Source organism: Anopheles coustani, chromosome 2, assembly GCF_943734705.1.
Source record: "Anopheles coustani chromosome 2, idAnoCousDA_361_x.2, whole genome shotgun sequence".
Classification (NCBI taxonomy): Eukaryota; Metazoa; Arthropoda; class Insecta; order Diptera; family Culicidae; genus Anopheles; species Anopheles coustani.
The window spans coordinates 89,849,098-89,862,214 of NC_071289.1; the positions used below are offsets into that span (position 1 = coordinate 89,849,098).

Genomic DNA, 13,117 nt, shown 5'->3' on the forward strand with positions numbered 1-13,117 from the left:
TGGAAAGATTTGAATTTTGTGTACTTTTCCAGAAAATATTTCTTCATTACATTTTTCCAAACGAATGGATAACAGCTAAGTGGGAAGTTTATTTTAATTTGTCAATTCTCACCTTCTCGCAAACGATGGTCAGTATCCGCCTGTAGTACCTTGAATCCATGAAGCATTTAAACTATTTAAAACGAACGAGAACAATTTTTTAGTTCGTTCTCAACAAACCGACCATCGAAGTAGAAAAATGTGTCCATGATTGTAATTTTTTTTACTTTTAATGCTTACCTATCCGCTTGCTGCTCGTTACTTCCAGTAAACTGACGGCTCATTCTATTATTCCACGGCTGTAAACTAACGTCAACGCAGAAAGGATGTTTAACAGCAAACTGTTAAACATCAAGGATCGTGGCGTGGCTGGGAAAAGAGAGAATAAAACCAGCCGTTCTCCGGTGTTACACAAGGGAATCGTTTCAATTTTCTTCACAACCCGACCTCGTCTAGGCGGTTCGCCGTCTTGGTCAGTAGTCTGGCGGCGTGGAGTGGGGTGTAAAGACAGTGAAGTTTGAATAAAATATGGGAAACAAATAGTCGGGTTGAATAAAATATCAACTAACGAGCACCTCGTTGGGCTGCTGGGTGCCGGGCAAGCAACAAGATCCTTTATGCTTCACCCCCCGGATGCATCCCTGGGAGTGGGGGGCCAAGGAAATTGACGGGTAAGTCCGAACGTAACGGACCTGCTACTCTCCGTGTGTTTTTTTTATTTATTTTACCTTGCACCTGCTCCTGCCGTGCGATATTTTGTCAGGTTAAGCATCGATTTACCTTTAGCATGCTCGAGAGGGTTGCGACTCGACCCAAAGGCCTCTTTCCGCACGAAGGTCGGGTGCGCCCGCTACCCGGAAAAACCTCCAACAGGATGAGCTTAATCGCACACATACCATCCAGTGGCCGCACTTGGACCTTTGCCGAAGGTGGTTATTTGCTCGCTGAGGCGAACCATGAAAAATTAACCTTCATCCCCTACACACAACTCGCCCGAGATGGGCGGAGAAGAATGCAATCCCGGGAGAGTGAACCCACACTCGTTTGCTACCTGGATGGAAAACGTTCGCGCATCCTTTATTTCCCCCTGCCCAAACTTTGCCATCAGAAAAAAGGGGTTCCATGACGGGGAGCTTGGATCGGGGGATGGTGAGCGGAAAAAAAAACCAAGCGAATCCTTTAGGTCCGTTTGGGCATAGGTGTAGTCCATCCTTCCCCCCAAAGAAGGCCAGCGGAAGAGGAACTCGGTGCCTGCTGCCTAAAAGGATACCGAGGAAATATATTTATGTATCACCCCGTAGAGATTCATAAACGCAATTATTTGCGCTTCCGCCTGCTCACACACGTCAGGTCCTGCTGGGTTTACTGGGATGTAGCGTAGGTCCCGGGAGGTGTTTCTCTGGTAGTGAACTGAATCTCAAGTTCGCAGAAGAATTGTACCACAACAACAATCAAGCAGGCTTCGTCTAGCGTCAACCAAGGAAGAGATATTTCGAGTGCAAATAGGAAACAAGCAAGGACCAATCTTAGCCCTTAGATTAATCCCACTTTCCGGCGAATCATGCGTCACCTGCTGTGGTCGATGCGAAGGTGCGGGAATATATCCATGACAACCACCGTTGCTCCGTTTGACAGGCAGGATGCTGGCTTTGAGAAGCATCGCTTGACTACGAGTACGTTCCGTGAACAACGTCTCTCGTCTTTCTAGACACCGGCTCGACGATGGATTAGGGCTTACTTGTGTCTTCCTGAACCAACGTCATTTAATTGCGGTCTGCCGTGCACTTCACCTCTACGACGAATCCTTTTTCTCTTCCCTTACCTCAAATAATCGTTAATCAATTAGTTCTCCAGCGTGTTCCATCTTTCCCATCCGCGCTTCAAAGGAGAAGTGTACGGGAGCGGGGGGTTCAATGGCCCCAGACATGCCACTCGTGTCGGTTGGGTAATCAAGTTTACTCTTTCATTAGTGTACCGCTAGATGTGTGATGCTCCCCCCCACCCAAGCTCAAACCATGATAGCAGCTCCTGCGCATTACGGGATGCAATAAATAATCCTCTGCCTTGGGAGACTCTTTGTGTCCCACGGCCCCATCCAGGCGTCGAAATGTCAAGAACTGTCAAGAAGTTTTACCGTCCCTTTCGGCATCTCCAAGGCGAACCCCGGAAGAGGAAATGTATCTTCAGTGTTTTTTCCCTTTCGTTTTTTCTTTTCCTGGAAGGAAAATCTCCCTCCGATTTTTATTTATTTCAGCCGCGAGAGAAAGCACCGTATTGCTTCGTTTAGCGTTTGTTGTTTTAGTGGGCCTTCTTTTTCTCGTTCCGTGGATGGAGGGAAAGCAAACAAATAATTTATTATCCTTTAGCATGAGTTTTGTTTGCAATACGGCTGCTGCTAGCCTCTGGTATTCCTATCCCTTCGGCCGCCGAATTCGGAAAAGAAAAGTTTAAGATGAATATGAATTCATTAATAAACACAAATGAAGAGTAATTTAATGGCGTGGTGGCCGTGGAGGGAGTTTAATTGTTTTTCTTCTTGAAAAATTATTTTATTTTACGACGTTGCATACCATCGGTGGTGGTGCAATCTCGGATAACAAAAGGATAAAAATGGTCCGAACTTTTAGCCTTCGTAATCGTAAGAGCGTGAGATGTTTTGATTTATTTTCACACTCGTTTGTTCATTCGCTGAACAAAACGCAGTCATTAAACACTGCTAAATGAATTGTGAAACGACTATGAAACGCGTGCGAATAATGCACTAAGGAGGCCAATCTGGTTCTCGCTTCGGCACCTTTTCCATATGCATAAGAAATATTCCAAGTCCCAAGTGGAGGCAGTTCGCCAAATCCCTCACCCTTGGCTCAATCATCGACGGCATTCAATAATCATCGAAGCTCGCCCGGGTAATCAAACCATAACATTATAATTATGCTATTGAATTTCCGTCGCCTATCTCGCCTGCCATACTTGTCGTCGGCAGCTCTAATTGGCGCACTGGAAAAGAGCACCCATTATTGTGCCGTTGAATGCGTGTGTGTGTGTTTGTGCGGAAAGCTTGGATTGTGATTCCATTAATATTTCTCGGCGAGTGGGAAGCGATTGTAAAATGGAAAATGCACTTAGCCATCCTTGGCAAGCTTTTCAACCGCAAGCGTAAACCAAAGCGCTGCCGGAACGCTTATCATTTCCAATTATGTGGCGACAGTAAACGGAGGGCATTTAATTGTAGAGAGGAATTAATTATTTAACGAGTTTCGATTGATTGTGTGTTGCCTGTTAAGGTTGTGTGTGTGCGCCAGTTTGCTAAGTCAATTGGGAAATTTGCTGCCAGGGCCGATATATAAATGACGCACGGGCAATCCTTCCTGGATGCAATTAGTTTGTTATGTAAGATAGAAAACAAACGAGCAAATTGATCAAATTGAACATGAGGATAGAAAAAAAGTTAAAACCCATTCCTTTTCTCCGTTAAATTTCTTGTATCGGAAGTTCTTTTCTCTAAAGCTGCTGAACTATGCGAAAAGAATTAGTAGTATGAGTTATTTCGGTCCAACTGTCCAATTGTCTAAAGATTTCCTTAAAAGGTCCTGGGAGGAAATTGCATGCATAGATTCACCCCATTACACGCTGCTTTCGGTCATCCTTTCGCAATGTGCGTTGCTGCGAGGTCGAGTTTTGTAATTGGATTTAATTTTTAATTAAGTAATTTCCCAGCATTTCTGTTCCCGACGCCTTCCGTTTCCGGTGGTAATTAATGAACAGCAGAGGGCTACCGGGTCTGGACCACAGGAGTAGGTTTGGGTTCGTCAGTTTATACAATCGTTGGAAATAGTTGTAAGTTTATTACAGCTAGCTTGCCTAACGCTTTTTGAGTCAACTGAGTGACTTATTAAGGAACCGCCAAGCTTCGTTTAGCTGCATGATAAATCTGTATTTTGTTTAAAATATGTTAATAAATTTTCGGATTTATTTTGTTGGGTTAAGAAACCCTATATTATGAAAAACTTCAGTATATGATACTGAAATTCAGCTTTAAGGAATGCTACATAACAATCTCCTGTAAAAAAAATCTTCATGGAAGTGTCGATGAACCAACAATTCGAACGAAGTCTGCATCCATCGATTCCCCGTAGGCTAAACATTACGTCAGGAAAATCCCATCCTAATGGGCGACTTACAGGTGGAGATAAAATGGGATATACCTCCCGTGTGGGAAGAATGCATTGGCTCGAAATTACAAGAGATTCCAACGCCATACATTATTCATATAACATCACCAGACGATACTGGTCTTGCGTTCGCCCGGTACACCGGTAAATTATGTTCCACACCAATCTGCGGCATCGATGGTACACCGGCATCCACCTGTGTGTTGTAATCAAGACCAACGAAACGTTTATGGCCAACTCTGCCGTAAGATATCGAACAATCCGTTTCCTAGAGTTCCTGCAGTTATAATTATCGTCTGGCATTTCTTGAACGGAGATATGTCGCTCACTTCTCGGATCAAGCACTCGTTATCCGATGCCGTTGACCTCTTGGTCTCTGGGAAAATCTCTTGTCTAACGCCCACGGTACCCGGGACTGGTCGTGAAAGTTATTTAAAGAATATATTTTCCACGATTCCTCCAGGTTTGTTACCCTACTTGTTGCCTTTTAGTGGAAACGAAGTTATTTTTCCATTTAACCTTCGCGTGATTAAATAAAATTCAATATCAATACTTGCTGGTTCATGTAACATTCACTTCACGGTATTTTCAGATTAATCCATTCTATGATCAATCGCTTATTGTCACAACATTTTCCAATCATTTAGAGTATTTTAGGTTGCTTTTGGTTTTGCCAGGGAAATTCAACGACTGGAATTATTTCAGTTCAATCTGAAATGGCTATAGATGTACTATGTTGGGCCAAGAATAAACTGTGCCAAGGATTACGAATCTTTCAATTTCGCTTCTATCCTTCTAGCCGTCCCCTTTCTCCCCTTCCATAAAGGAGTAGTGAACTTTTGTATCGCAACATCAACAACAAGCTGAAGAAAACGATCAATTTTTGCACTGATTTTCCTTTGCTCCGTGCGTGTTCGCACAAGTTTCGTGGTAAGAGGTTTCGCGTGAATTGTGTTGTTGTACAAAATGAAACTGTCAACGCAAGGGGGGCATGTGGGAAACCGAAGGCGAGGGAAAGGGAGGCACTTTTCCCAATCGACAACCAGCAGCTTCTGTCGAAAGTCGTACGCCGTCCTCGCCGTCGTCGTCGTCTTGCACAATATGGTGAAAGCAGAGGACGTCGTTTTGCTAGTTTTTCCTCGACGCCCTTCGTTCGCGTTGGCTGGCGTTCATCCCGACTTTCGATTTCGTTCTCGTACCCAATCCAGGGGCTACCGAGACGAGTGAATTAAAATATGTTTTCCACTCGATTAGCATCAGAAATCATTTCGCCAATTCTACCCAAACCGAATCCAAGCTGAACGACGACCGATTTGGTAAATCAAAGTTGTTTTTGCTTTCTTTTTTTTCGCCCAGCTTTTCTCGCCGACCCTCTCACTCTCTTTCTTTTCTAACAAGACCATCGGCAGTCCCTCCGGGTCGTGGTGTGGTACCTTTCGATGATGGCCAGAGGGTAGTAAAATTCAATAAATTTTATGCCTTGACTTTTACTTGCATCCGTTTGCACGCGTTCAAGCTGCTCCATGTGTTCCATCATCGGGAATTTTCCTGCACCCGATTCCCCCCACACAGAAGAAAGAGAAAAATTCGAACGTAACCTTTCTTACACCATCGGGCGGAGCGCAGTGGTGCGTGCGCCACTCGGTTTTTGGCGAGGCGTAATTGAATTTTCCGCTACTTTCGGAAGGAAAATAAATTTCACCAATTTCTCGAGGGCCGCGGACGTGCGCTACCCCGACGAAGCCCAGGACACATTGGCTGGCTGGTGGCGTTTGGCGCTTGGTGGATTGTAAAGATTTGTTTCCTTTCTTTTTTTTGCCCACTCGCACTCGCTTCCTGTCGGCCATCCGGTCGGTCGACCGTGACCGTGGCAGCAGCAAGCGTGTTCCGAATATCTTCGACAGGGTGGATGCTTTCGGCTCGACTCACTTCCGCCGACGAATTGAGCAGCGTGCCGGGAATAAGCTTACGTCATCGAAGGGCATTGATCGAATGGAACCACCACTCGGGGGGGTTTTCTTGTCAGCGGAAGGTCGGCACTGCTGTGCACCCGGGGAAATTATTGTTCGATACAAGGGCCGGAAGTTTGATCCTTTTTGCCTTTGTCGCTTCCTGCAAGCCCTGGAATTAATTGAAACAACAATTGGGGGATGATTTGAAGTTGTTCTATTTGCCAGCAATTAATCCCAACCGGGTACCGGAACTTACCGCGGGAAAAAGCCGACAACCAAGTTAATGGTTGTTACGCTGGTACGAATGGTCGCTGCTCGACGATGAGATGAAAGATTTTGCAGTGAATTGAGGACCGCTTCCGTTGTAACCCGGAACAGGCTTGTCAATCAGTTTCATTTATTTGGTTTGGACCAGACGATGAAGATCATTGTGTAACGATGCTGACATATTTTAGTATATTTGGTAATTGATTGATAATGTTCACAATGATGAAACACATTTCATTAAACCCCTGGTTTGCGTTAACACAAGAAGGCACATGATGTTAGATGAATAACATATTAATTATGATAATTACAAATTCTACCGTAACATCTTTGTTGAAATCTAACAAATCTCCAACCTTCTACACGATACTCAAACCCATTCTTCATACTCGTGTACCTTTTATCATCACATCGTTTTCGTTAACAAGCAGTTCTTTCTTAACGAACGAGATTAGACCATTTGCTAGAGAGGACTCCAATCAAATGGGATTTACTTCAAAGTCTGCATCAATGGGTGAAAACCGAATAGCTCCTTTTCATTTAGTTCAACACTTGCTAACAATTTTACCATTTGTACTTAGTCAGACTGCAGTCGATCGGGATGCGGAGGAAATATTCCAAATAGTTGAAAGCTGCTGCCAGCAAGTCAAATGGCCAGCCATCGTGTGCCGTGTGTCTGTTTGGAAATGCATGAATGTTGTTGAATAAATAGCTAATTTATGAAGGCAATAGAGAGGGCAATGGAAATCGGTGGAGAGCGCCGGATAACGAATAGGATATTTGGTTAAGTCAGGTACTCAAGGACGGTAATTTCTACAATTTCCTGCCAAATGTAAATGAAAACAAAAGCCATTGGGTACCGGTCTGAGTTGGATCCCCTATTTTCGCCCTCCCCCTTTGGGGTGGATGTGGAAAGCGATTTCCAACCCCTAGCTCGAGCACCATCCAATTCAGTTGGTCCAGCTCTGTGTGTGTGTGTGTATGCCGTTTTGTAGGCTCCCCTACCACCCGACGAAACAATGCACTCGTTCTGGATGCATCTACGCTCATTTCCACGGACGAGTGACGGTCAACCGTTTCCTGTCCGCCTTCCTCCTAGAGTCAGCTCCCGGATCAACCATCCACCCAACCACAACTCCCAACCAGAGCAGCAGAGTGGGTTGTGATGGGTTGGCACAGGCGAGACACTGGAGCGCATAATTCAATTTATATTTATGCATTTGCGTCTGTAAATATATGTGCCCGGTGCCATTTCGTTGTCGGCCCACAGATTTATATGAAGTGATTATTTAATGTACGCCTGTGCTCGTATATGCTCGGTCGTGTTTGTGTTTTCCCCAGATGGAAGCCGAGTGGTCCGAGGTTGACGTTTAAAGGATCCGTATGCTGCGTTTGGTGATGGTTGTGTGTGTGTGTGTGTGGTGGTTTAATTCGTTCGCTTTGCGGAGTTTGGTCCGCAGGGGGCACTTATATTGCGGTAGGATTACGGAAGGTATTAACGCTACCGGAGAAGGATCGGTTTGTCGGTTTCGAGCATCAACTGGAAACCCGGAAAAATGGTCACTCAAATTGTGGCGGCTCCGTACATATTGTCTGCGGAAACAAAGATCCTCAATTTTCTCTGTTTCCACTCAGTTTTTTCAGCATTAATGTAATATTTACTTGTATATAATCATAGCATTATATACCTACCAATATTTGGATTTAAATAGTTTACATATTTCTACACATAGCTAAGCTAAAAGTTATTTATACATCCTCAAAACTGCAAAGTCAGATCCATTAGGTTCATTTTATAACCACATAAACTTGATCGTCCAGCCACGTGGTTGTTGGTATTGGTATGGTTATAAATTTTCTTTCTCTTGATTGGGAAAGAATAGAGCCAGAATTGTTTGAAACAGACATCCCGAGGGTAATAATGTTACTCCAGCAGACGTTTGCCTTTCAATGACAAAAAAGAAAGTGACCCGTTCGTCGAGATGAGTTTACCGTGATCGAAACCAGACACCGCACGCGCTTTGGTGTCCTTTTTAGTAGCTTGTTTTTAATTGAATTCCTACTGACCGAAAGATCGATTAAACCGAGATCAGCACATATCCTTCCACCAAAACGCAGTCTGAAAATAGCTTTCACATTAATTGCTTCCCAGTTTTATTTTAGTTTCTCTTCCTCGGGCATGTGTCAAAGGAGAAATAGTTTCCGCTCGGTAACGGATTGGGAAATTTGTGAGAGCTAAACTCAAACCAATACAGAGTTAAAGCGAATAGTTAAGGGTGGGGGAAAGAGGGAAATACCAGCTATATTTAATACAACTTAAAACAGACGTTGCTGAAACTGGTGTGCATTGTAAGATTAATTATTTATAAGGGTAGTTTAATAGAAATCAACAGTAGAAAGGTAGTATTTCGATAACATCATTAGCCTACATTTCCAGTAATATTGATGATAAAAAATTAGGATTGATCACAGTAGAACGTTAAATGAACAATTTTTCCTATCTTAGGTTCTGAACCACATTAAATAAAAATGATCGGAAAGCAATTAAAAACCGGGCATCATCTTTATGAGAAAAATATCCATCGTCCCTCTTGCTGCTTCTTCTGTCAAGAATCAGGTTGAGTTTTACCGAACGCAAGAAACCCTGACTATCTGTCCAAATTTGACCAACATAGAATGAATCACAAACACGACACTAGGAACGCACATAAACACTAATATAGGTCGCTCGGGAAAAACTTTCATTTTGATTTGATTAAAATTTTCACCATCTATCCCTTTTCCGGTTCAAAGCAGATTTTCGCATGTAGTTTACTCTTCATTTAACCTTTTGCTGCCAGTCGGTCCATTATAGAGAGAGTATGCGAAAAGTTCCCAGTGGATTGTGAAAACAACCGTGCGAAAAAAGAGCAAAAGATGCCAAAACAGAAGAGGGAAAACTGTCATTTGACTAGCCACGTACTACATGCATCGTATTATCGTTAGTTCGCAAAATGGTAGGGAAAACATTTTTTTGCACGATAATTGGAAGGGAAAACTTGCAAGATTTTTTTTTCGTGCAAGAATCGTTGAAAGCAATGAACAAGAGTTTCAAATATGAGCTGCATTTTCCACTATGCACATCCTACTCCCGGCGGAAGCGAGTAGGTTGGAAAATGGTGGCGTTGTATTCGAAAAAAAAGTGCAATGATGGGATGGTAAAAAGCGAGAATTCTGCTTCATAGCATGCATGCAAAAACTTTATTTCCGAACCATGATCACTTCGTTTATGCCATGGTGAACGTATAGTAGTGTTAGCCTTTTTCTCTTTTCCAGCTTTACCAGTTTTATCGGGTTTGACTAAAGACTCGCGAAAATTAATTAACAGACATGTTTCGACTGCTTGTTTTGTACGTACCGTTTTGCGTTTTTGCTCTCTCGAGCTCCATGCAAAATGCATCGCATGAATAATTTTCTATTTAGGCTCATCAATTTTTAAAATTTTTTCTCTCTTCTTTTCCTTGCAGGGACCGAGTGTTCAAGCTGAACCTGAAAAACGTTAGCATGACATCATGTGAGGTAGGTAATTGGGCCAATGTACAGTGCCAGGAAATGTTAACGAATCGACAAGAGAACTGGTTTGCATAGAACAACATATTTATAACGAAAACAAGATTTCAGAACAATATTTGAAAAATCTAAATGCTCAAAAAGTTGCAGCAAACATTTTTTTTTTTGCTGCATATCGTCCTTTCTTGTAGATGATTCGAGAAAAAAAAAAACAGTTTTATATTCTAAAAAATATTCTAACTGTAAACAAAAACTCTTGTTTGTCAACCGAGAGTCTTTTACGACTATACAAATTAATGGTTTACGTTTTATTTTCTTTCTTGTTCATGGGGACGCTTTTTAACTTGAAAAAAAAAGTACTGCAAATAAAGTTTGATTAATTACCTACAAATTGTTTAAGCACGAAAGGATGCCCACGTGTCCTTCTACCCTAATTGTAACAAAAAGACAAAAGGGTTGCTCTGAAGCCAAATGTTGCCTAAAAAAGTAAAAAAGGCACGCAAAGAAAAACAGAAGTTATAAAGTAAAATTGGAAAGAGAGTAACATACAAGCAAGATGTGATCCTGCTTCAAGCTACTTTTTCTTTGAAACAGTACATTTTATTATATTATTTTTTCGGGACTTGTCTTTTTGTGTTTTCTTGATATGAATAAAAATATCAAAAAGTGTGAAATGATATGATAAAAACAATATCCACGTCCAATCCATGAAGAAAGTATGTCCAGTTTTTTAGCACTCCAGTGAAGGAGAAAGAATATCCCCTTTCAGAAAAAGAAAACGATTGCATTGGGGCGTAAAAATAGCGACGATAAATTAGATTTATGATTATTGTTACTGTTTTTCCTCATCCCAGGTTTTATTTTTTATTTTGTTTCTTGTGCGCTAAGACACGCCCGTCTGTGTGGAAGAAGGGTTCGTACCAGCCAAAAGGGGCTCACGAACCGAAGGATGAGACATTGTAGACAGTAGAAGGACGGAAAAATTTAAATTACCGGACGTGCCGGAACGTTTTTGGACACTTTCGCGTGCGACACTTTCTTTGTTTCGGTCTCGAGGTATTTCTAAGCGTTACGAAATGGTGTGTTCGGTAAAAAATACACCTTTTACTGACGGGATGGAAAATGTGTGTTGGTTGTTTTAAACGCTAGCATTACTTCACCCAAAATTTATTTTAAAATAGCTTAACTTACGATAAAGAAATGTTAGATAACCATTTTGTTCTTCTACTTGACTTCGTGTTATATTTTGCACGGATTTTTATCGGTCAGTTGCTTAGCCATTTTATTTATGTATTTAAATACGATTGAAGTGAGCGCTATTTGCCTTGTCTTTCGATAATTTGTTTTGTTTTGTTTTGTGTGAGAACTTTCTCAAAGAAGCAACATAGTTGAGAAAAGTTTTGATACTTTGCTATTTTTTAAATTGGAAATCGTTAATAGAATTTACAGTCGATGGCATTTAATCGCTCTTGCATCCACCCATGCCATCGTTCTCTGCTAATCGACATTGCCGGCGGGTTGGTTTTTCTTTCAGTGATGTTGGGAACCTTATCCTTGATTCCACGATAAATGAACCCTGAGGAAAGGTCCTTTGAAAGGTTGTTGTTTACTTGCAGTTTGCTAGATCTGCACTTCACATAGAATTCGTTGACTCTTCATGTAGATTTCGACATTTGGAAAAAAAGGGAAAATTTATCTATTATCCAAGCCCTTTATCCAGTATTCTGTCGAATCTGGTAAGTGAAAAAGTAGACTTGAAAGGAAAACTCGAAAAAAAAACGTCACAGATTTACCAGAGTGTCTGCAAAGTTTTGCACGCCGTATCGTCATCTCCATCGCGCACATTTTCACTTCACAAAAGAGAAAAGTGTGAATACCCAAACATCCGCCTTGTCACTACGCACTTCCGCCCGGGAAATCCTTTTTCAATGGCTCGCGGGCATTTTGTGTTTTCGTTTTCTTCCTGCACCTCTTTGCTGCAGCCTTAGCGGCTAGGGATAGAATGCACAGTGGAAAGAAACACTAGCAAAAAGCAGGATATTTGTTCATTTTTCATCAATAAAAGCCATAGGAGATTAGATCAGCACGGCGATAACGGTGAAGGGCGGAAAAATGCCTTGGCACCGAAACCGAGCTCATCCCTCCCGATCCTAAGGGAAGGACTGATTTACGCGAAAGCCTTTCGAGTACCATCCCCCCTCCCAAACCCTCGGGAACTGGGAAATCTGTTTTTCCGCATGCTAAACTTCATCGTCCCAAAATCGTACATCGACATCGACCGAGTGTGGTATGCGTAGACAGTTAGTCAAAGTTTCGGCGGCCCGGGTTTTCGGGATGCAACGCCAGTCAGTCCATGAGCTGCTGGGATAAAGAGAAATTGAACCTCAAATCTGCCAAAGCCTGCGCGACTTGCCTTTGTGCCTGGGCAAAGTGGAGGGAAACATTAATCCAAAAAGCAAACCAGCACGCCCAACACCCCCCGCGGTCTGTCTGACGAGAAGCCATTGTCACTAGTGTTTTCTGTTTTTGTCTCCTCGTTTTTGGTGGAAAATTTGCCGCGAGGAGAGATTCCTATTGCGCCCGCCGCGAATGTTTCGGGCAAAGGGGGCGAAAAACACATATTCTCTCCCTTAAACGATGATTTAAAAAGGAACACTATTTTTCAGAGCCAGCTTTAGGCTTCGTCCCCTTCCACCGTGCGTGTTTCCTTTCCTATCGATGGATAGAGTGTATTGTGCCCGAGTGGAAAAAATACGCATAAGTTCCGCGTTCTCCGTGCTGTGAGTTTTCGACGAAGACGAAAAACGATCAACAGTGAAATATGTTTGCCTTGTTGGTACAATGTTTTGGGCGGGGGGGTGGCGCTGGTTCGTTTTTGTACGTGAGCCGCACGAGAATGGATCTGTGACGGAGTAATGCCACTTTTTTTGTGTGTACTCGATTAGCTTCTCTGCCGAGAAAGCGCCTCGAGCGTTCGGAGAGAGGGTGGGCCGAATATTGCACCCTTTCTCGATGAAGTTCCACGTCAGCCTTTGATGGCAATGAGTAGAAGTATGATGATGATGATGATGATGATGAAGGCTTGACGTTGACATCTATCAACCAGATGAGGAAAAATGATTCGTTGAACAGGCGTAA

General features: G+C 42.7%; 1 protein-coding gene across 1 annotated transcript in view; it reads left to right on the forward strand.

Moving 5' to 3' along the window:
- The window catches only part of LOC131261838 (semaphorin-2A-like), a 171,649-nt gene that overhangs the window by 80,319 nt on the left and 78,213 nt on the right, over positions 1 to 13,117 (forward strand). The window contains exon 3 of the mRNA XM_058263679.1: positions 9,937 to 9,988. Coding sequence (XP_058119662.1) covers positions 9,937 to 9,988 — 52 coding nt within the window. The remainder of the gene's footprint in view (positions 1 to 9,936; positions 9,989 to 13,117) is intronic.